We start from the raw sequence: 24,522 nt of genomic DNA, 5'->3' as shown, positions 1-24,522 counted from the left end.
AGTTTGTAACCGCCTATAATTAAATATTTTTTATAATTACATTTTCAACCTGTTTGTTTAAATTCTTATCTCAAACATGTGATCAAGATAAACTAATACAAATGATTCAAATAAAAATGTCATTCATTAAATAAAGATATTAAATCCAAATTTAGTGCATAATAGATTTGTATCTTTGAAACATAAAATGGTCCTTAAGTTTAAGAAACTTAGGCACATAAAAACAACAAAAATATAAAGATGGTCCTAAAAGCTCCTAACAAACTAAAATTGAAGCAAATATCTAAATAGTCCCTCATGATGATCCTCCATTATCTTCAGGAATATGGCTAGACTGAGAAGAACGTCTCAAATCTGCTGGAGATTCCATTTCAGCTGCCTGAAATTAAAATAATAACAAATTAGATTTGAACTTTTACTTAGACAATAAAATTTACAATTTTTTAAATACTTTATTTTATACCTGATTTCCTTTAACAATTTGCATAAGGAAAGCTAATTGTTCCTTCAAAACATCAACTTCACCAACTCGTGCCTTAAGTGCTTCAACTTCAGATCGCAATTCTGCTATCGTGGCCACATTTGATGAAGATCCAGACCTCGTAGTGGAAGAATATGATCCAATGATTTGAGTTGGAGTAACCCCAAGTCCCATGCCTCGAACATATCCTGGATGCTCCTTTCCAAACACTTTCAAGAATGCCTCATTCTCAGAAGAAGTCTCCTGAATTTCATTATGCAATTGTTCCTACATATAATGTTGAATACATAGATAAATAGTAAAAGATTACTTATATGAGTGAAAAGCAAATGGTAATTGAAAATTACAAATAATATATTGTACTCACATATTTTTGTCTAGCATCTTCGTTCACAAATGATCCATCCTTCTTTTTATGAGCAATAGGATACATATCTCCTCTATTATAACGTCGTCCATATTGCACTTCCTAACATTTTTCACCATACCAAAAATAATTATACAAACAATTTTTTTCAATTTTTTCAAACAAAATAGACTAAATGAACTTTACATACCAATTCATCCCTTTTTCTTGCTAATGTCTTTGATCCTAGAGTGTGTGGGATCAATAACTTTTCACGATTTGTTGCATTTTTATCAGATATGTCCTACATTTAACAAAATTAAAAGTCAATATATGTAACCAAACTTATAACCAATGGAAGATGAAAACATATTACCACTTGTTTAGAACTCGTCCGAAATTGTACAAAAAGCCTCCAATGGTCTGGATCAATCTCTGGTGGGTGCATCTGACAGTTTTCCTCCACAGAAATCTCCCAATTATAATTTTTGTGAAACAACCTACATCGAGTATCCCTCCATTTCTTTCCCAAGCTAGCTAAGATATATTTTTTATGCTCTTGATCATTAACATCAAATTTTGCCTTTACCACAATATAATGAAAGTTATCATTAGTACACAAATTACACAAGAAATCACATGTGTGCAGTTAATTATAATTGATACCTGTATAGTTTCTTTAAAAACATAGTTTTTGTAATCTTTTGGAACCTTTTTCCAAGTCTCGTTGATGGAATCATGCCTAGGAAGGCAAGAGGTGACATATTGAAGGAGCCAAGAGGAGTTGGCTAGACATGAAGGTTTGGGCCAGTCAGGGCCCAATGGGCCTGATGGGCCTGGGAAGGCCCAAGTTGAACTTTTCATGGGCCATATTTTGTTATAGCTATTTTCATATGTTTTGTATACATCATGTTAGTATAGGTATCATATATTTTGGTCTTGTATTTTGGACCACATAGAGTAGCATTTTAGGTTTTAGGCTTGTTGGGCCTAGTTTTGGGCTTCATGGGCCTTTGGGCTTTTGGTACCCAATATTGGGCTCATTTTCATTCTTGTAATTTTTCCTTTCCATTGTATTTGTTTGACCATTGTATTTAGGTCATTAGATTAGGAATATACAAGAATTACTTAAATAGGTAAAATAGGTTAAACTAGGTTTAATTTGGAAGTCATTTAAGTTACATTTGAGTCACATGTTTAGCACCATGGGTGGCTGAACATGTGCCACTCAAATTAACCCTAAATAACTCTCAAATCAAACCTAAATGCATCTAGGCACCTAAATTTTCGGACTAGCACATGGGAGCCAAAATTTGAATTCAAATTTCAAGTTTGAATTCAAATTTTGGGCGCCACATGTAGCCTTGGATTTAGGCGCCCAAAGTTGCACACTTGGAACCCTACTTAAGTGATTCTTCCACTCTTTGTATTCACTTTTGAGAATAATGAAATTTGAGAGCTTATTCAGCCAAATTTCTTCAAGAGTCACCGAATTTAGAGAGCTACACTTTTAGGAACCCTTTTAGGTTTCCTCCTCTTTGAAGTGAGCTTTCCCTTGAACCTTGAGCTTGGATGCTTCCATCCAAGGCTTAAGCCTTCTTCCAATCCGTGAATCATCCTCCATCTAGTGTTCATCATTGTGGTTTCCATCTCCTTGAAGAAGATCCGAGCAAAGGAGAAGCTAAGGAGAAATCATCTACCACTCCTCCTAACCTTTTCCATCATTTTTGGTATCAAGAGCAAGGTCTTCAAGGAGATAAGTGTTCTTCAAAATTTTGTGTCCATTTTGTGTACTTTGTGTTCTAAGTGTCTTGTTTGAGTTTCTTTTCGGATCTACATGCTTTATATCATATTTTGTTCCATAGATCCATTGGTTGATTGTTCTTGAATTTTCTTCCTCAATCAACTTGTTTAGGACCTATTAGCTTGTGCTTATTTTTTATTTTAATTTTGAGTCTCTCCATTCCTAATATGCGTCCGTGATTGGACTGCATACATTGCATTTAGATTTTGGTTTTTAATCCATGTTTTGTCTTAGTATGTTTGTGTAGTCTTTATATGTCTTAAAATTCCTTGAATAGCATGTTGACCTAAATTTTCTTTGTGTCTAGTTCATCAATTTGTTGCTCTCGGATTGCTTATTGTTCTTGCCTCCTATATGTGCTTTTTCTTTTACCTTATTGTGTTCATAACTTGCTATTAGTTCTAGTAAGTTTCTTTAGAGTTAGGTTTCCATTGTGTCTTAAGTTTTCAAATCACATTTCCATTGAAAAATCTTATAAAAAAAAATTTTTGTGACTCAAAATTTCAAGTGCTTAATCTTACTTCTAGTGCACTATCTTTTGGATTCAAATTTTAAAAAGTAAATAGGCTGAAAACAGAGACAAAAAAAGAGCCTAAATCAAAAGAAAAGTACAAAGATTCAAAGAAGAAAAGTGTACAAAAGAATCCAAGACAAAACCTAAAAACTAGTGCACTAGTTTCCTTGTTTTCACTTGAATTTTTGTCTAACTTGTAGTCACGGTTTCTATAGCTTGGAATCTTAGAAAAATTTGAAACAAAAGGCAAATATACTCTCTGGACTCTTAACTTGAATATAGAAAAAGAAATAATTAAAAAAAAATAGAGAAAGAAAATTAAAAGGAAAAAGCCGAGAGGTATACAAGTTGAAAAACCTACTTGATTCCTTGTTATTGTTTTGGCTACTACTTTTGCTATACTTGTCCAATTGTCTTCAAATTTTTTTTGTTTTGTTCATCTATTCTAGTACCTATCTAGGAACTCTTCTATCTGAGTGCTAGCTTTTATTTGAAGTCTTAATTTTCAGTTTTACTTGTTGAACCTCTTTGAGTCTTGTCATATACATCTATTACTCTTAATTTTGGTATAAGCTTTTCAAATTGTGCTTTTATTGCTTGTCTAGTTTTTTCTTTCAATAATTTCCCTGTGCTGGAAGTGGCCTCAAATCCTTGCTCAAGGATCAAGCATTGCTCAACAAAGAGTAGGAAAAGTTTGGACACTAAGACCTAAAAATTTGACCTAATTTAGTGACCAAAACTTCTCCTAAACTTCCTTCACTTGAGTGACCATTCCTTTCACCTTGTGAGGCAGCCACCATTAACCTCTTTGTTGTGTTTCTTTTGCAGGTCCAGTAGCATCATATTGAAGGATTAGTGGCGGATTAAACACTTGATTAAGTGTTGGAAAATTTGCACAACAATCCGTCACTAAATTGGTCACCAAAACCGCCATTTATTGCTTTCTAGGCTAGTTTAAATTTTGCAATCTCTCTTGTATTTTAAAATCAATTTGTAAAGCTTGGAGGGAGTATTAAGAAGCTGGTCAGGTATATCTAACTCCTTGTTAGCATCCTCACGTGTAGTGCTAGTGGAAGTGGCTTGGAAATTTCATATGTTTCAAGCTTCCACTTAGGATATCCGACTAGTTGCTTACATTGTTTCCTTTAAGTTCTTTGTCTTTTAATTGCTTTATTTTGCTGCCTTGAAACGTCTAGACTTGTGTAGATTTACTTGCTCACGTTTAGTTTAGTCTCAAAAACAAACAAATTGTGAAAAAGCATTCAAAATTTTTGTGAAAAGCTTTGGGAAATTGGAAGTATCACAAAGGAGTTTAGTGATTTCCACTTGAAAAGGCTTGGTTATTAAGTGGCTCTTTGTAGCTCACCTCCCTTGATAGTGCAACTTGTACACTTAGACTTCCAAGTGCTATTTTCATTCCTAGAAAATACCAAAAACATTTTATAACTTTTTGCATAGCATATACAAAAAAAAAATTCTTTTGTTTAATCATGAGAAAATATTTCTCAAGTGGTAGTGAATTAAGCTCTCCAAAAGGTTTTTCACATTCTACTCAAAGGCTTAAATCACTAACACCTTGGACAAAGCAAGAAGCTTTAAAAAAAGAAAAAGAAAAACTTGAAAAAAAAGCACAAATTGCAATTTTAGAGGAAGAAATTCACATTATTAAACAAAAGAGAGAGAAACTTTTAGCAAAAGAAAAATTGAGAAAAACAAGAGAAAAAGAAAGAAAAAAGGCATTGCTCTTAGGGAAGAGTAAGGAGGAAAATAATTCCTCTAAAGGACTTGTGAGTGAAGAGAGTTGTTCTACCACTAAAAATCATTTACAAAATACTCTCTTCATAAAAAAGACCTTAACTCTTACCCTAATCTTACCACTAGTCATGAAGTAGAGATTCAAGAACAAATCATTCTAAAGAAAAATGAATCTCAACTTCAAGATGTAGTGAAGAAGGAGTGGACTACATTTGGTTCCACTTCTTGTGCTACTTCCTTGGAGGTGCCCAAGGCAGATAGCCTTCCTCTCTTTAGGAATCCTTCTACCATAGTTTTTCTAATAAAGCACCCAAATTTTGGAATATATTGTTTGATAGATACATCTTGTCATATTTCATATTCTATTTTTGATCTTATGGGAAGTTCATCTTTATTTGAACTTAATTTGCACCCTTCCCTACAAAACAAAAATAGTTTATATGAGTTTTCAAGATTTTCCAAGACATTTTATCTACCAAACAATATGATTCAAAATTGTTTAGGACGTTTTCTAGTATTCTTTTCTTTATATTTTAGGAAAAGCCTAGGCTACCATTTAGGGTATTTTAGGCAAGATATTGTAGTGTTTAAAAATCATTCTTTTCAATGTCTTAGTCATAGTGTTATTACATTCTTAGGTTTTACTTCTAGGTTATGCTTAGGAGAGGAGCCTATTTCTACTTTTAGGGAGTCTAATTTTGATAGTTTATTTTTTCTTAGGCTAGATATAAGGACTCCTCTTAGGATCCATAATCCATTTTCTCATCATAAACATGTCACCTCTTATACATGGTTTGTTGTGTATGTAGGTGATGTTTCTTATTCCATGCATCCTCGTGATTTGAGGACAAATCCTTTTCAAGAGGGAGGGGATGATGGAATCATGCCTAGGAAGGCAAGAGGTGACATATTGAAGGAGCCAAGAGGAGTTGGCTAGACATGAAGGTTTGGGCCAGTCAGGGCCCAATGGGCCTGATGGGCCTGGGAAGGCCCAAGTTGAACTTTTCATGGGCCATATTTTGTTATAGCTATTTTCATATGTTTTGTATACATCATGTTAGTATAGGTATCATATATTTTGGTCTTGTATTTTGGACCACATAGAGTAGCATTTTAGGTTTTAGGCTTGTTGGGCCTAGTTTTGGGCTTCATGGGCCTTTGGGCTTTTGGTACCCAATATTGGGCTCATTTTCATTCTTGTAATTTTTCCTTTCCATTGTATTTGTTTGACCATTGTATTTAGGTCATTAGATTAGGAATATACAAGAATTACTTAAATAGGTAAAATAGGTTAAACTAGGTTTAATTTGGAAGTCATTTAAGTTACATTTGAGTCACATGTTTAGCACCATGGGTGGCTGAACATGTGCCACTCAAATTAACCCTAAATAACTCTCAAATCAAACCTAAATGCATCTAGGCACCTAAATTTTCGGACTAGCACAAGGGAGCCTAAAACCTAAAATGCTACTCTATGTGGTCCAAAATACAAGACCAAAATATATGATACCTATACTAACATGATGTATACAAAACATATGAAAATAGCTATAACAAAATATGGCCCAAGAAAAGTTCAACTTGGGCCTTCCCAGGCCCATCAGGCCCATTGGGCCCTGACTGGCCCAAACCTTCATGTCTAGCCAACTCCTCTTGGCTCCTTCAATATGTCACCTCTTGCCTTCCTAGGCATGATTCCATCACTCGTACATTATGGGGAAATTACTGAAGTTGCTTACAATTTCACCCAAAAATCCTGCTAATAAACCTGCAGACTCTCCTATTGGTTGACCTTCAGAATTCCACTTGGTACACACCTTAGTGGCATCACGTGATGCAAACACATCTTGCACCCTTAAACGTGTTTGCGTAACAACACCCTCTTCATCTAACATGTAAATAAACCAAACATTAACAACCCAACAAGTTTTGCAATAAATAATAATAAGGAGATAACGAAAATTAGATTATACATACTAATAACATCAACATTCCAATAGGTAGGGGATTTTTTCTGAGCCACAGATGAATCTTCAACCACATCAGATTCATGGTGTGTCGACCTCCTAGATTCGGAGCGAATGGGTGAAGTAGCATGTATGTCATCACGAGAAGATGATTCAATATTTGGCATGGGCTCACTTTGAGGTAGTTGAACCTCTACACTTTGATGAGTGCCCATGGAGAAACTATTTTCTTCATTTGGTGTGGATTGACACCTAGCCACAACATGTCTTCTTGTACGAGGCATACCTGCATAAACCATAATGTTAACTTTAATAACTAAAAGTAGAAGATAAACATATAGCTACTACAAAGTTTAAACCAAACAAAAATATCTTGTGCAAAACAAATAAAGAGGTTTCTTACTCTTGACTCTTATTAAACCATATCTTGATTATCTTCATCAAAATTTTCATTGATGGTTGAATTTTCAAGATCATCATCTGTAGTAATTCTTGCCAATTGTATATGTGTGGCATCATCATGAAATATTTGTTCCAAGTTGTGTGATGGGTATGCCTCAATAGATCCCATAATTTCTTCATCATGTTCACCCATATCATAAAAGTCTCTAGGTTTCAAATGAACTGGTATGCTCCAACCTTGTTCCTTCTCATCCTCTACATAAAAAACCATTTGAGCTTCAGAAGCTTTAATGTATGGTTCATCATCTTCTTTTTCACCAGTATGTATTAGTCTTGCAAAGTTAATAGAGATAAAACCCAACTTATCTTCCTTCATGCCTCTTGAAGTAGTGGTGTCAGCCCATTCACATTTAAACATGGGTACTGTGAACCCATTATAGAAAATCTCAATGATATCTATCAATCTTCCATAGTATGGCACCCCTCCAAATCGCATTTGGGCATCATTATTGCTTGAGTAGCTTCTTGTTCCAAATGTGCCAAAAACTCCACTATTCTGAGTTTTTAAAAATTTGTCTCGTGTTAAGGTTCAAAATTTGTATCCATTAACATTAAATGCTGTGAACCTTTTAGCTCGATCAAAAGGACCTTGCGCAAGACTAATAAGAACATCTTTATCTGGTTCACTAAGACTGTCAAGATTATTTCCAATCTAATGGCATAATACATATTGTTAGTCAAATTCTTATTAAAAATAAACATATTGAACTTGGAATGCATAAGCACTTACGCGATTAGAAAACCAACGAACAAAATCTCTATGAACCCTCTTGTCTACCTCAGCAGCATTCCTTGCACCACCTCTTAGCTGCCTTCGTACAATATTTCTAAATTTCCTACTTAGTTATATCATATTAGATATATGAAAAAAAAAAAGAACTTAATAATTTATCCAAGTGAAATAATTACTTACTGAAGGTAGTAATCAACCACAGGGCAATTCGTTAACACATGTCTATGAGCTTGTAACTTCTCCTTGGGGGTAAAGGTGAAATATGAAGAGCCACCAACAGGTTTTCCAACCACGGGAAACAATTCACCTACTTGTGATTGAGATTGTCTATCACATGGCTCATCATCTACACGACCAAGTCGATTCCATCTTGTCTCAATGTTATCTAAATACCTTGAACAAAATGTAAGAATCTCTTGCATAAGGTAGCCTTCTGCTATAGTGCCTTCCGGTCGTGCTTTATTACGTACATAAGATTTTAGTTTCCCTAAGTACCTATTATTAAGCCACAATCAATTTTATTTAGATGAATGTGTTTTATTACTAAAATGATAAAATAAAAAGAAACACTAACACACGTTTTTTACCTTTCTATAGGATACATCCATCGATAATGAACAGGACCTCCAAGCTTGGCTTCTTCAACAAGGTGAACAACCAAGTGAACCATAACAGTGAAGAATGAAGGAGGAAACAACATTTCCATGTGGCATAAAGTGGAGACAATTTGATTTTGCAATTTGTCTAAATCTTCAATTTTCAACACTTTACCACATAATTGTCTGAAGAATGAGCAAAACTCAATTAGTATTGTTGAAACCTCATCAGGCAATGCTGTCCGCATGGCTAATGGTAAGAATTGCTCCATCAATACATGAGAATCATGACTTTTCAACATTCCATTCAATTTAAGGTTATCTAAGTCAATGCATCTAGAAATGTTGCTAGAATAACCATCTGGCACGGTGATATTCTTTAGAGTTGTTAGAAATGCCTTCTTTCCTCTATTAGTCAACGCAAAGATTGCTAAAGGATATTTTCCATGTTCATTTGGCCAAAGTTCAGGTCTAATACCCATAGCTTGCAAGTCTTTTCTCGCATTAACATTGTCTTTTGTCTTTACACTATCATTTAACAAAGTATATATGACATTGTCACACACGTTCTTCTCAATATGCATCATGTCAAGATTGTGACGTAAACAATTATCCTTCCAATATGGAAGTTCAAAAAATATGCTTTTCTTTTTCCACTGTTGAGTGCTACTTTGTGGAAGATGTCCACCTCGGGTTCTTTTTCTTGTCCCTTCTTGCACTGGTATTCTACCAAATGTGACATTAATATTCTGAACCTGTTCAAGAATTTCAGAACCAGATAATGCTTTCGGTGAACTACGCAAATCTTGCTCACCATTAAAGCGGATCCTGTTCAGTCTAAATCTGTGTTTTTGATCAAGAAAGCGACGATGACCCATGAAACACCATTTCCTGCTATAAGGAAGACGACAGGGAGTAGAGTCAAAGTTACAAGATGGGCAAGCAAGTCCGGTGTAAGTGTTTCACCCAGAAAGTGTTCCTAGCCCAGGAAAATCACTAATCGTCCACATTAAAGCTGCATGTAATTTGAACATTTCTCGCTTGAAAGAATCATACGCATCCACACCTATTGTCCATAACTCCTTCAACTCTTTGATTAAAGGTTGTAGGTAGACATCTATATTATTTCCTAGCATCTTTTTACCAGGAATTATCATTGAAATTATAAAAGATGTTTGCTTCATGCATACCCATGGTGGAGTGTTGTATGGAATGAGAATTACTGGCCAAATGCTATAACTTGAACTCATAACACCAAAAGGATTAAAACCATCAGTAGCTAATGCAAGACGCACATTTCGTGAATCAGATGCAAACCAAGGGTGTGTCAAGTCAAATCGCTTCCAAGCTTCAGAATCTCTAGGATGCCTCATCATTCCATCATTATTACTATTGTTAAAATGCCATCTCATATCCTCAGCTGTCTTTGATGATAGAAACAATCTTTGTAATCGAGGTTTCAATGGAAAGTAACGAAGTACTTTTGCAGGCACTTTCTTCATACTATTGTCATCACCAGATAACCTAGACTTATTTGTTTTTGCCCTTGATTTCCACCTTGAAGTGTTACAAACTTTGCATGTCTCCCTTTCTTCATCTTCCCTGTTGCCCCAGTAAAGCATACAATTGTTCGGACATGCTTGTATCTTTTCATAGTTCAAACCAAGCTTGTTGATTATTTTCTTTGCCTCGTAGAATGAACTTGGAATATTTGCATGTTTAAAGGCATCTTTCAGAAGTTCTAAAATCATTGTCATGGCTTTATCACTCATTCCACATAGGCATTTGATATGATACAACTTCACCAAAAAGGACAATCTTGAATACTTTGTGCACCCTTCGTACAAGGGTTGTTCCTCATCTCTTGCTAGTTCATAAAACTCGTCAGCTTCACACCTTTCTTCAGATGCATTTGGCATCACTTCTTCATCTCTATCAATCTCTACATTTGATGCAATGGGTACTCCATTTCCATGGTGCCTATCAACTCCAAAAGCGTCATTAATCATGTTTTGAATAGGATCTTCAATATCAGTGCCATCTTCATCTACATTTGGAGTATTACAAGTTTCTCTTATCCTTCTCTCCCCATGATGAGTCCAACTAGTATACCCACATGGAAACGGTGTGCAAATTAAATGATCATACACCACATCCTTGATTTGTCTTTTTTTGAAACCACATCGTTTACAAGGGCATATTATTTTGTCATTTACTGAACTGTGTTCAAAAGCAAAATCAATAAATCCCCTAACTCCTTGCTCATAGTCAATTGTGTTTCGCGGCTTCATAATCCATGACTTATCCATTGCTTCAAAAAATTTATTCTAGATTTAAACATAATATAACACTTAATAAATTGATAAATGTATATTATTTAGACAATACATATGAAATGCATATGCTCTTAGTAAAAAATAATACATTCAATAACATCATTTTAAAATAAGGCATCTATAATCAGAACTAATTAAAATAAATAGTAAAAAATAATAATCAAAAGGAGTGAAGTTTCTCTAATAATTAAAGATAAACTCCTACAAGCATAGAGGCTTTGAATAAAGATAAACTCCTACAACCATACATGCTTTGATATAATGAAAAATTGTTTGATGACTAGTAGTTTACATTACAAGAGTTTCAATTATTCAAGTATGAGTAGAATTTACCTCTAGGATGATGTACTTCTCGCTTCCTTTTTTCGTATTTCAAAATAACCCTTTATTGGCTGTTCATAAAAAGATAAATGAAATGGTGTTAAAGTTGAACCAACCAATCTATTGAAATCACTAAACTTGTGTTTGTGTTTGGCTAGGCTAATTTATCATGTGACAATCTTATGCTTACTAGAAATAGGGACAAGTGTTGCCTAAATACTTTTGGAGCTTAAATAATAACTACAAGTTTTGTATAGTGCAGGACAAATAATAGCTAGGAGTGTTTAAAAAACTATATTATACTAAACTATAGTCTAAGCTAAACTATACTAGACTATATAAAAAAAAAAGCTAAACTAACTTTTATAAAAACTAGACTAAACTATATTTTAAGTTTAGTTTTTAAAAACTAAACTATTATAAAAACTAGTTTACACTAAAAAAACATAGGGTGATGCTTTTAAACATATGGACTCGTGTACAGTACAACATCCACTCAATTTGCTACCTAAGCCACCATTAAGCTTATACAATAGATAAATTGGGTACTCTTGTCAAAGTGAAATGCGGTTACAATGATGCAAATTAATGCACATGATTTCGACCAAAGTCTAAGCTACATGAATCATGATTCCAGCAACATTAAAAAAAATAATAGTGTGCAGTACCACTCTAGGAATCTACACCAAATACATTAATACATTACGTGCAATGAAGAGGATACTACATGAATATTCATTTTTAACTAATGAAGATTCAGGAGAAAGTGGGGACATGGATTATGCTATCTCATGTCTTGGCTATTTTAAGCACGGGTTCTGCTATGTGCATATGAGGTTATGCTTGCCACTATAAGCTGGCTGCACAACACTATGACATTTATGGTTAATGCCCATGTGAATAATGGATTACACACTTCTACCAGATTTTGTCCCTTGCCAAAGAATTACTCAGTTTAATAGTAAAATATAGATATTGTAAAGCAATCGATATGGAGCAAAATAAATGAAAAACAAGGGAGATGAAAAAGGGGTAAAGGAGAATGCGTGGCTTACTGTAGAATGCACTATATTGTTTTAATTACAATAATAAACTACACTTCATTCAAAACGTGACAAATTATTTGCATATCTGTGATAAAAAGAATGCACTATATAGGTTAATTTTATTTTTTAAAATTTGATCAAATTTGACAAATTATTTGCATATCTGTGATAAAAAAAATAAAAATAAAAAGTCTGGCAGGGTATAGTAGGAGAGAAGATGGATATAGGAGAAAATGGTTGAAGAATGTTTGAAGGGGAAATTAGAGAAGAATAAGTGAATGGATGTGGACACGGGCAAGATAATATACATGCGGCAAGTACACCTTGTGATACAAATAAGATAAGAAACAAAATACAATCTTGAATTAGAATCCATGAAAATAGCCATAGAAAGATAAATAAGAGAAAACAGGGGACAAAACTCCTTTTGGTCCAAAGCAATCTCAAGTTAATTAAGGTTGAAAGTCGAAACCTTCTATTATATTAGAACCGTGTCTTCAACTTTAGCAGGTTCCTTTTCTTTTTCATTTTAAAACAGACACAAGTTTGGGAAGAAAATGGCTTAAAACACCCTATATGGTCATATTAAAACACAATGTATTAAAATGATGCGAGAAAATCATGTGATTATGTAACTTTGTTTAAAAATATTCCTAGATATATAATACACGATTGTGTGTAACTTTGTAAGCACATAATGTTACTAGAAACATACACGATCAAGATTGGACATTCACCACGAAGCACTTTACACCTTCTTGTTAGTTTGTGTGATCAAAGCCAAGGCTACTGTTGACCGTGTACCCGGCTGCCAAAATAAGGTTTCATGTGCTGACATATTGGCAATGGCAACTAAGGACGTGATAGCATTGGTAAATAAGCAATAGCCTTTGAAATAAAGAGAGCTTCTAATCAATATCATAAATTGTATCACTTATAAAATATGTTCAATCCTAGTACACTGGTTGTCTATATAATAAGTAACAAAGGTAGTAGAATTAGAGAACTCATGTTTCTTTTGATTTTGTTGAAACATACAATAGCAACAAAACCGTTAAGCATAGAAACGATAAAGAGATAAAATGAAAATGGGAGAACACAGTAATTTCATTTTTGCTGCATAACCATGTTCTTCTACATGTTTTCACTCTATTTAAGTGAAATACATAATAAGAGATAATAGCCATACATCAAAGGCATGCATGCTATCAGCTAAAAGAAATGTACCCATTATCATTAGATGTACAATTATGCTCAAAAACAAATACTTAACTGGGATTATCCACTGAAGTAAGTAAACATAACTATGCAGTGAAAAAACCTTTTTAGCTTTTTTGTTTTTGAAGGTTTAACAGATTTGTCTTTATAAGAATATTTTATTTTGGCTATGTAGAAAATATATGCAACATTTTAATTCCTTCTACAATTTAGCTGAATACCAAATGAACATTCACTTTACTTCAGACAGGAGGACCATCTTATGCAGTAGAGTTGGGAAGGCTAGATGGGAGAATCTCTACAAAAGCCAGTGTTAGACACCATCTACCTCATGCTGAATTCAAACTAACACAGCTGAACCAAATGTTTGCTTCACATGGCCTCAGCCTCACGGATCTAGTTGCTCTATCAGGTATTTATTCTCTATGAGCCAAGCAGATCCTAAGTTAACAAAATTTGAATTTGTGTTTGGGTATACGTTGGGGCGGATCAAACCTTCTCAAACTGGATTTTAACTCTAAAATCAATTATGAGAAGAGAGAAGTTTGGTGTAAGTTTTGCATTAGGTTTTATTCCATGTTTTATTACTAACTTATTTTTAATATAAAAGTTACCAAACATAAGCACTTCACATGAAACTCGCTTTTAGCTGAATCAAGTTTGTAAATTGCTATATGAACACACACAAGCTAATTTTAACTTATGAAGGAATCTGTTTCATTTTAACTTATCAAGCCTGGCAGTGTAAAATTATCACAAAATTGAGGTATAACAACTAAAACAAAATGATCCAAACCCTACACCAGATGCACATATCAAAGGAGCACAACATATTTTCAGAAATAGAAAGCATAAATTTATGTCTTTATGCAAAGCAACAGGCTATGTAACTGTAGAAACACAAGTGATAGAAATATACCAGTAGAAATAGATCCACGGGAAGGACCAACAAAACCAGGATTAGAAGAAAGCCTTGACGAGGTTCTGTCTGTACTATGTAACTGCAATTGTAGTAACAAAATTAAGTGCAAATATAAAATGATATGAGCATGAGCGATAGAATAAACATACGAAACTGAGAAATTGAAGAGTACAAACCAGAGAGTAATCTTCAATAGATATATGCAGCCTCTCCAACGGCTGAGAAAGTTGTCCAGAGGCAACCGAGTTGGTGTGGGATTTAAGAACCTGTAATCAGAGAAAGTTAGATGAAAATCAAATGAGATCAACAGGCAGAGAAACCAAATATTTAAAGTCGACAAGTTTAGCAACCAAATGATTAATTAAACCTTATAATGCCTTATCAAATTTTAAATCTATCCTGTACATGCTAGTGCTGCTATATTCTATACATTTTAAAGAAAGTTAAAAGAAAGTGGTTGAACGAAGCCTGTAAACAGTAAGTTCCATGCCCAATGTACATATAGCTCACCCACTTGTAATTCCATTTTCAAGAACACAGCGTCAAAGCCTCAATTGTCTTAACATTCCATTTGTAAAATCAAAAGACGAATCAAAACTCTGGAATATTTTTATTAAACAAACAAAATAAGTCTTATATTATTACAAGCTTTATGAAAGACTGTGCATTTTCATTAGACATGATCCCATTGTTTAATACAAAAGAAACAACGAAATAAGTGGAACTAGAGATCATTAAATAAGGATTTATTTATGGATCAAACTGTGATAGCCCCAACAGATTTGTTCTTCTGCCACCAGATCAATTTGTTTCTGGCAGTGGCCATGTCAGGCCATACACTATGAAGCACTTGTACAATTGTACTTCAAGACACTTCACCAATAAATATCTATGAAGCATCAAAGTCTTTAAAAGAGGTTATGAAACTTTGATACAACAAAATATGAAACATAAAACTATACAAAAGATAAAAATATAGAAACAGTCTTTTGAATCTTGATGAACCAAAATGGATGTTCGCACAAGTTACAATGTCAGGGTAGGCTAATGCCCAAGATCCTGTGTGAGCTGCAGATATGTAGTTCATTTCAATCAGTGGTTGATTATCATAATTTTCATAAATACTAGCTAAATTATGTGGAAGAGGAAAATAAAGGTATGGTTTTCAAACAAAATATTAAGCCTGTTGGGGATAAGTTTAGAAGTGTTTTGAGAATTTTCTTTACTGAAAAATACTTTTTATTTTCACTAGAGAAACTATAAAAACGCTTTTAACTTCTTTTCAAGCATGATCATAATATCATAGAAAAATAAATGTTTTAAACTTGGATATCATACAAAAGCCTAGTTCATTTGTTAATTGGCTTTATGGTTACAATATTTAGTTTGCAGCTCCTTTACGTGAGGTTCTAACTTCAAAAGAATTTGACATTCTAATGGTACCCAGTGATCTGCAAACAATGTAGACTTCAATTTAATCATCAAAACTTGCTAGAAAAAAAAATTTCTCTTGGTAAGCTCAGAGTAAGGTTCACACCAGATGAAGGCATGTTCTATGTAACCCGATATGGCAATAATCATTATATATAGTGGGATCCCAATTCTGACAAACTCAGTACACGAGGCACCAAGAAAATTACAAATTAATTAATTACTCAACCAATTACTGCTATTTACAAACAGATTTTTTAATTTCTTGAAATGGTAAACATGCTGAAAGGAAAGAGGAATTATTACATAGTCTTGGACCACTACATGTCCATTGTCCCTACTAATCGTCATGCAGTCGACAACCTTAATTTTCAACTTAGAAGTTAATATTAATAACACTCAATTATATAACATATGAAGATTGATGAGATCATGGTGGGCTTCGACTTAAGGAAACACAATAATCAGGCAATTAAACAATTCAGCACATTCTTCAAGTTAGAATGTTTTCTAATTCAAGTTTTGCGAACTACCACACAAGCTATTTTTTAATTCCTTCAAATGACAGACATACAAAGAGGAACTGCATAGTACTCAGTCAATTTTAAAAACAATAAACCAAACATGATTGAAAACCATCAACCATAAAACATAAAACCCAATACCTAGATTCATCGGTATGTACCAGAGTTCTTTGGTTGCAACACAATCAGTTGACTATTTGTGCATCTTTGTTACCCTCTAAGATGCTGTCAATGCCAGTTCCACCTGATCTCAAATTAGATAGCAAGGCATTACGACCAGTCAAGACCATATGGAAAAAGCTATTAACATAAAACCCAATATCTTTGTTGCTCTGTGAGCAAGTTTCTAACTCACCGGACGAGGCAGAGGAAAGCAGAGGCGTCGTGACCCCGTGAACCAGTGGTTGTGAGCAACGTTCAATGCAGCAGGCTAGAGGCGTCACTCTTGAGCAGCAGAGGCGTGACCGTGAGCGATAGAAGAAGAAGAATGGACCGATAGAGAAGAAGAAGAATGGAGCGAGAGAAACAGGGATTATGTTGTTAAGGGTTAGGTTTGTGGACGAGAGGGGAGGGAACATTTGAGTAAGCTGAAATTTTTAACCTACCTGCGGCGGTTCTATATTAACCGTCAAAAAAAAATTAAAAATTGCGTCCGTTGGGTCAAACCGCCGTAATTTTAATGTGTTTTAGTCAAAATTAAAAAACCGCAGGCGGTTCTTTAAAACCGCCGCAAACTTTGTGACGTTATTTCATTTTTTTGGTGTAGTGAAGGAAGATACCCACTAGTTATTCTCTCTCGCATTTCGTTTTCTCTCTTCCCTCTCACACCTCTGTTCTCAACCCCGTTGTCACCCCACCTCCATTGGGTCCCATCATCGTCATCAAAGGTGTTAGCCATCATGCCCAACCCTTGCATTCTTTCTTCCTATCTTACATTCTCATCTTCATTATTGGTCGTTGTTGCTCACCATCATTGTCCTTGCCACTTGCATTCATCGTCATGCATAGCCCTTACACTTGCTCTATTTTGCACTTCAAAAGATATGCATTCGTCTATGTTATTAAGCATGCATGAAAGGGAGAATAGATTAGCGAGAAAGGTTTAGTTAGGGTTTTTCACTACATTGATCTTCTGAAAGGATTCTATCTCTTTATGTTAAAAAAATACTATCAGCTTACAAGTTTGACATTAGGGAAAATTCATAAAAATTTGCTTAATTTGTCAGCATTGTAGAGTTGATTCACTAATTTCTTGATTTGGCACACTATTTGTTCTTGTATAACTTAATAACACAACTTTTTGTATCTCTTTTTGGTTCTTGTATAAATTAAATGCAATTAATATAACTATAAATTAGATAGGCTTGGGTTCGGTAAAGAAATATGTTCATCTAAACCTAAGAATATTTCAGACTTATACATTTTTACCTATACGATTTGCCTTTCTTGTTGAAATTTATATCAACACTAAATTGTATCAAAACTAAATAAATAATTCAGTGTACACTCAATATGTAGAATAAGCATCAAAATTAAAGAACATATTTATTTAGCTACTTGCAATATGGTTTTAGTTTAGTTATTTGTGTGTGTAAAATGTGTAATTTAATAAATTTGACAGCTACCAACATAAATAAGATTACTTTTTCAACTTCCACTTAACTATTTGTTATAAACATAGTCCTTTTTTAATAGCTTGGATATTTGTTGTTCACTTATGTATCTTATGAATTTATTTCTACATGAAATTTTTACATGGAGGTGTTTTGCGAACATTTTCATTTTATGATTAATGTTTTTATTCAGACTATTTCAGTATTACTATTATTATTATTATTATTATTATTATTATTATTATTATTATTATTTTTTAAATATTAACATGTGAAGTAAGAGGTGTTACAAATTAAGGAGGTCCACAATGTCAATACTACAAAGGTATCCCAGATTTTCTCATTGGGTTTGCTTGAATTTCCCCTTGTCAATGCAATGTCGGCCCCTTTATCACATGTCTCACACGATATTTTTGTTGCTATCCATCTAGTTGCTGATACCCATTTTTCCCACACCAATAATCCACATGTATTTCCATAAACATTTGATAATTTTGATTATTCTTTCACTCAATGTCCTTCGTTGATTCATGACTACATCAACGTAATTTACCATTCTTCATAACCTTGAGGACAAAGCTCTCATTCAACACCATGACAATGATAGAATGTTTGGTTCTATTTTGTAGGGTTATCATTCAATTAGATTAATAATTATTTGTTATTTTAGGTAACATTATTGTGTAATTGGAGATATAAAAAAATTATTTTAGCATTGTTTCCATTTTTTGTTGTTCTTTACTATGTAGAATTAGTATAGATAATGTATCTTCTTTTGAGGAACCTAACACTTTACCAACAATATGTATATTGTCCTATGTGAAGTAACTTTAGATAATTCAAAAAGAGCAACAAAAAAATTGTACGCCAAATCCTTTTCAACTCCAATGAATTCAATTGAGGTAAAACATTTCCAACCTGATGTGTGACAAAAGGCCCCAATTTTTTTTCTAAACAAAAGCACATTTTTATTATAATAAGAGTAAATTACCTATACACTGCCAGTGTAAAGTTTTTTTACACTGGCAACCAATTATATGTTAGAAAAGAATGGCACAATCCAAGAGGGGGGTGAATTGGATTCTATGACACTTTAAAATTTTTTAGAGTATTTAGGATCTTTATTTCAATTAAACTTTTCTAAAAATGAATTTTCAATGAAGTTTCTTAAAGACTTGTTACAGAAGAATGAAACCTATATGTTTTCTTGATTACCCAATAATGAGGTTCAAAGTTAACACCAATATGTAATGCTTTAATTCAGTTTAAACCAACATTAATCATGCACACATGTTAATCAAGAACAATCTTCTTTAATGGACAATCAAGGTATTACACAAAGTAAAAGATAAGGGTAAGAGAAGATTGCACAAGTCTTTTATCCTGGTTCAGCCACTCCACATGTGACCTACATCCAGTCCTCAATCACAACCTGATCAAGATTTGTTCCACTATCTTAATGAAGAAGGTTTACAAGCGTACCACACATGCATATACTCCTACATTCAAGATAACCACCTTCTTGACCTCAAGAAAGCACCCCTTGTAGAAACCCACTACAAGAATTCCTTACCACTTGAGAAACCCTCTCAAGATTTACAAGTATTCACAAAGAATTAAGGAACAAATTCACCTAGAATTCAGAAGCAAATCTTAATCTCTTCCCTTTCAAGAATGTGATGATGATGATGATCCTTTCAAAGGTTTTCACAAACGTTTTTCTTCTTGGATTCACAAAGAAAACTCTCCAAGATTGTCACAAAGACTTCACAAAAACGCTTTTCTAATTTTGATTCTCAGTTCTAACTCTGTTCTGAAGTTTCAAAAAGTTCAAACTATTTATAAAAGTTTCAGAACCAGATAATCGATTATTTTAAAGAATAATTGATTATTTTGTTCTTCATGATTTCTGGAAATCAACCAAGAACAATTTAATCGATTATTTTGCTGGATAATCGATTATTCCAGAGAGTCATTTCTGGGATAATCAATTATTTCACAAATAATCGATTATTGCAGCAAGGCATCCCATTTTGCCTGTTGCTGGAATAATCGATTATATTTAATGATAATCGATTATTTTGAGTTAGTTTTCAAAAATTTGTTTTAAGTCTCAAAATAACTTCTTAACCTTTAAACTCATCATCATACACTCCATAATCAGATTAGATATAGATTTAGCTTATGCACACAGTACACACAAAAGATAAACTCAATCAAAACAATTTTATAAACTATTTCCTATTACATAGCACTTTCTTTTGACTTTGTTTTTGACTTATAAGTTGTTGTTGTCCTTGGCACATATTTGTTATCATCAAAACTCTTCAAACTTCAGAGGTGATCTCATCAAGCTCAGGCTCCCCCAATCTCAACAATCTCCCCCTTTTTTGATGATGACAAACCAAGCTAGGCTTTAACACATTTAACATCTGCAAAACACAAAACCTGCAAAGCACACACACACACAACCAAGCACACACACACACAACCTTTCTCCCCCTTTGGGCATCATCAAAAACAAATCAAGCTATGTTTGTTCACAACACACAATATAAGCCATATGCACACACCTTATATGCTCAGAACAATACCAAAACTAGTTTAACATATCATAGGTATTGGTCAACAAACAAACTTTGTGAACTTTGAACTATAATATCCAAGTCAGAATTATTAGATCAGCAACTCAAGCATGAATTGGTTAGCCAACATAAAAAATTTCAAACCACAATTCAGAATTTGACAATCTAAAAACATTATCAATTTAGCTCACCAAATATCAAATATCAAAATATCAATGCTCAAGAAACATCATCATGCTCAAAAACAGAGCATAATAGCATCAATCAACCAAATCAAAAATTTGTCACACCATTCAAACCAGTATAACAACAATTCGAACTTCAAATACCATCAGAATTTAAATTGTTCAACAGATTAAAGCATTCAAATTGTTCCGGAATTAAAAATATTACAACCAAATTGAAATGAAAATCCAAAAACATAATTTAAACTTCCTAATTAAAACAGAACAGTAAAAACAGAGCATCAATCTGAGTCTTCAGGCATCCCAAGGTGAGTCTTGAGTCGATTAATTTCATGATCAAGGGTATCAAACCTATCAAGAATACCCGAATAAATTGACTCATGCCTTCTAGACATCTCCATCACAACATCAAGCTTATTAATCATAATTTGCTTGAATGGAGAGAATAGCTTAGGCTCCGCTTCTTGCTCCCGATCAGGTTCAGCTTCAACCTATGGTGGCTGATCTTCATCATGTGATGGAACGCCATCTTCATCTGTCGCCGGTTCAGGGGTTGGAGGTACATCTCCCTTGAATACCCACTTGTCTTCCTATTTGAGCATCCCCATGTGATGCAAGGAAGATTTCTCAATTTTGTTAGAAGCATGGAGAATTATTTTCTTTTCCCCTGTCAAGTCTACCCTTGCAATCTCAAAAAATTTTGACAGCAATAGAGCATACGGAATCGGTCCATCCTCTTTCCATCTTGCCTTCCACATACAATCATTTACAACTGATACCTAATCAATCTTGATTTTCTTCTTAATCACATGCATTAATAAAATGTCATCCCTTGAAATTTGGGCATGGTTATGCAAACGGGGTTTTAACATCTAAGCAATTATAAAAGAAATCAAACGGGAATTTTTCTTCATACCTCCCGCCAGAAACTTGTGTAGTTGGTGGTCTCAGGATTCCTCTGACAATCTCTGAAGGTCGTCAGCTCCTCAAAATCACCAAAGTTGAATGGTTGGGGTTTTTCACGTCCCGTGCCACTCAGCCCGGCAACCGCCTTCAAAGTTGGCCCATCAAGCTTAATTAGCTTCTCCTTCACCACTGATAGCATAATGCCTTCATTTCTTGTTGCAAAGCAAAAAAACAGCCTAATCAACTCAGGGTAGTAGGGTCCCTCCATTTCCAAAAACTTTCCAAGTTCTTGGTGCTCTAGAAGAGTTGGAAAGCTAAAGCCTTCATTCTTGAACCACTCCAACTTAAGGGTCTTGGGAGGGATGATTCTTCGACCCGCATACCACTCGAAATAATACTCTTGGGTCTTCTCATCCGTGAACCACTTGGAAATCAGTTGCCCTGAGGGAAGAGGGCGCTTGCTCCCCCTCACTTCAAGCTTCTTGGGTCTCTTTGAGGAAGAAGCCATGAATGGGTCTTGGTGGAGAAGAAGAGAATGAGAGAGATGAGGAGGTTAGGGTTTGAAGGTTTGAGAGAATGTGAGAATGTGGAGAAAAGGAGAGGTTTTGGGGGTTCTTATGCCCTAGCATGTTCTAAGTGGGAGAGGTTTCTCAACTGAAGAGTTATGGGAAGTTAAGGGTTTGGCGTGCATATAAACCGTTCAAAATGCTTCAGGAATGTCTAAAGACGCCCAGATAATCGATTATTTATACAAATAATCGATTATTTATATCAGTAAAACCCTTTAAAAACACTATCTACTATGAATAATCGATTATTTTTAGAATAATCGGTTATTCCAGAGGGTGGTTTTTCCTAACTTCGCCCAGATAATCGATTATTTTCAAGATAATCGATTATTCCAGAGACCTTTCAGATTCCTCTTCCCAGATAATCGATTATTACCCTAGATAATCGATTATTCTAGAGACTCTTGAGATTCTTCATACCAGATAATCGATTATTGCCCAAATAATCGATTATTACAGAGGCTCTTGGAATTCTTCATCTCCCAGATAATCGATTATTACCCAAATAATCGATTATTATTATGGGTTTACTTGAAATAATCGATTATATTTTAAGATAATCGATTATTCCAGAGAAGTTCTGCTTCTCATAATTTTAACCTTTCAAATTACTAAGTCTAATTTGTTCCTTGAATACTCTCTTTTATTCATCAATGTATCATAATTGCTCCAAACAATCATACAAACACTCTCAAATCATAATCAATTCAAGCATGATTCATTGATTATGCCTAGTTCAATTCTTAATTGGTTAAATCTTTCCCTTGGTAGAGGTTTTGTAAATATGTCAGCTAATTGCTTACTAGTCTCTACAAACTCTACAACACAATCATTCCTTTGAACATGATCTCTCAAAAAGTGGTGTCTTATCTCTATATGTTTTGTCCTAGAGTGCAAAATTGGGTTTTTGGTCAAATTTATTGCACTTGTATTGTCACATCTTAGAGGTATTTTATTTAACTCAGTTCCATAATATAATCTCTTAGTTGTTGCTTCATCCAAAGAATTTGAGCACAACAACTCCCAGCAACTATATACTCAGCCTCAGCTGTACTCAAAGCAACACAAGCTTAATTTTTGCTATGCCATGAGACAAGTTCACTACCTAGTAGGTGACAAGTTCCACTTGTGCTTTTTCTATCTAGTCTACACCCAGCATAGTCTGAATTTAAGTAGCCTATCAGACTTATTGAGACTCCCTTTGGATACCACAAACCTACATTGGTTGTACCTTTCAAATATTTAAGAATTCTCTTTACACTTTTCATGTGAGATTCTTTTGGATTAGCCTGAAATCTTGCACACAAGCACACAGCAAACATTATATCAAGCCTACTAGCTGTCAAGTATAAGAGTGATCCAATGATACCTCTATATTGAGTTATCAACAGCTATGCCTTTCTCATCTAAGTCAAGATTGCAATTGTTTGATATTGGTGTGCCAGCCTCCTTACACCCTTCCATACCAAACTTTTTCAAAAGTTCATTGCAATATTTGCTTTGACTTATGAAAATCCCATCACTCATTTGTTTGATTTGCAACCCAAAAAAGAATGTAAGCTCCCCATCATTGACATTTCAAATTCTCCTTGCATGGTTTTAGCAAATTCTTTACATAGAGAGGCATTGGTAGATCCAAATACAATATCATCCACATAGATTTGAACATACATTGTATCATTTTTAAACTTCTTGACAAACAATGTATTATCCACTTTCCTTCTCACATAGTCATTTTCAATCAAAAATTTGCTCAACCTGTCATACCATGATCTTGGAGCTTGCTTCAAGCCATAGAGTGTCTTTTTAAGTTTGTACACATGATTAGGATTTTTAAAATCCACAAAGCCTGGTGGTTGCTCCACATACACTTCCTCTTATATCAACCCATTGAGAAAAGCACTTTTCACATCCATTTGATAAAGCTTGAAATTTATTATAGAGGAATAAGCAAGAAGTAATCTAATGGCTTCTATCCTTGCTACAGGGGCAAAAGTCTCATCATAGTCAATTTCCTCTTCTTGATTATACCCCTTAGCCACTAGCCTTGCCTTATTTCTAATAATTATCCCAGATTCATAAAGCTTATTTCTAAAAACCCACTTGGTTCCTATAATTGGATAATCAGTTGGTAATGGCACTAAATCCCATACTTCATTTCTTTCAAACTGATTTAGTTCCTCTTGCATGGCCATTAACCAATGTTCA

General features: G+C 34.1%; 2 protein-coding genes across 16 annotated transcripts; both read right to left on the bottom strand.

Moving 5' to 3' along the window:
• Nucleotides 1-240: 240 nt before the first annotated feature.
• Nucleotides 241-5,794, bottom strand: LOC145958889 (uncharacterized). Of its 2 annotated transcripts, none has more exons than XM_083076452.1 (6): nt 1,494-5,794; nt 1,207-1,410; nt 1,039-1,131; nt 849-950; nt 464-748; nt 241-379 (listed from the first exon to the last, which is right to left on the bottom strand). In XM_083076452.1, the coding sequence occupies exons 1-6, from the start codon at nt 1,689-1,691 to the stop codon at nt 296-298; spliced, it is 966 nt and encodes a 321-aa protein (XP_082932578.1). In that variant the 5' UTR covers nt 1,692-5,794; the 3' UTR covers nt 241-295. The 2 variants fall into 2 exon arrangements, with proteins under 2 accessions (XP_082932578.1, XP_082932577.1); XM_083076451.1 differs by having other exon boundaries at nt 1,204-1,410; nt 1,494-5,792.
• Nucleotides 5,795-6,025: 231 nt separating this feature from the next.
• LOC109787734 (uncharacterized) lies at nt 6,026-18,078 on the bottom strand. 14 transcript variants are annotated; one of them, XM_083076436.1, is made up of 12 exons: nt 16,812-18,078; nt 16,598-16,700; nt 14,678-14,767; nt 14,499-14,580; nt 11,328-11,386; nt 8,650-8,844; nt 8,243-8,557; nt 8,060-8,165; nt 7,632-7,981; nt 7,271-7,524; nt 6,878-7,153; nt 6,026-6,788 (listed from the first exon to the last, which is right to left on the bottom strand). In XM_083076436.1, exons 6-9 carry the CDS (start codon nt 8,766-8,768, stop codon nt 7,859-7,861), a joined length of 663 nt encoding a protein of 220 aa, XP_082932562.1. In that variant the 5' UTR covers nt 8,769-8,844; nt 11,328-11,386; nt 14,499-14,580; nt 14,678-14,767; nt 16,598-16,700; nt 16,812-18,078; the 3' UTR covers nt 6,026-6,788; nt 6,878-7,153; nt 7,271-7,524; nt 7,632-7,858. The 14 variants fall into 14 exon arrangements, 12 of the variants coding, with proteins under 12 accessions (XP_082932562.1, XP_082932557.1, XP_082932560.1 ...); XM_083076445.1 differs by having other exon boundaries at nt 6,041-6,788; nt 6,878-7,134; nt 16,812-17,050; XM_083076431.1 differs by having other exon boundaries at nt 6,027-6,788; nt 7,271-7,981.
• Nucleotides 18,079-24,522: the final 6,444 nt, after the last annotated feature.

Source organism: Cajanus cajan, chromosome 1, assembly GCF_000230855.2.
Source record: "Cajanus cajan strain Asha chromosome 1, NIPB_CcT2T_4, whole genome shotgun sequence".
Lineage (NCBI taxonomy): Eukaryota > Viridiplantae > Streptophyta > Magnoliopsida > Fabales > Fabaceae > Cajanus > Cajanus cajan.
The sequence above is the reverse complement of the archived record's forward strand: the minus strand, read 5'-3'. Positions and strand labels throughout refer to the sequence as shown.

Excerpts from the sequence above, each read along its gene's own strand:
- LOC145958889 (XM_083076451.1), bottom strand. The coding sequence starts at position 1,691 with ATGAAAAGTTCAACTTGGGCCTTCCCAGGCCCATCAGGCCCATTGGGC. Across the intron at positions 1,411-1,493 it reads TTTTTAAAGAAACTATACAG|GCAAAATTTGATGTTAATGA; the intron begins GTATCAATTATA and ends ATTGTGGTAAAG. Across the intron at positions 749-848 it reads AAGATGCTAGACAAAAATAT|GAACAATTGCATAATGAAAT; the intron begins GTGAGTACAATA and ends CATTATATGTAG.
- LOC109787734 (XM_083076418.1), bottom strand. The coding sequence starts at position 10,967 with ATGGATAAGTCATGGATTATGAAGCCGCGAAACACAATTGACTATGAG.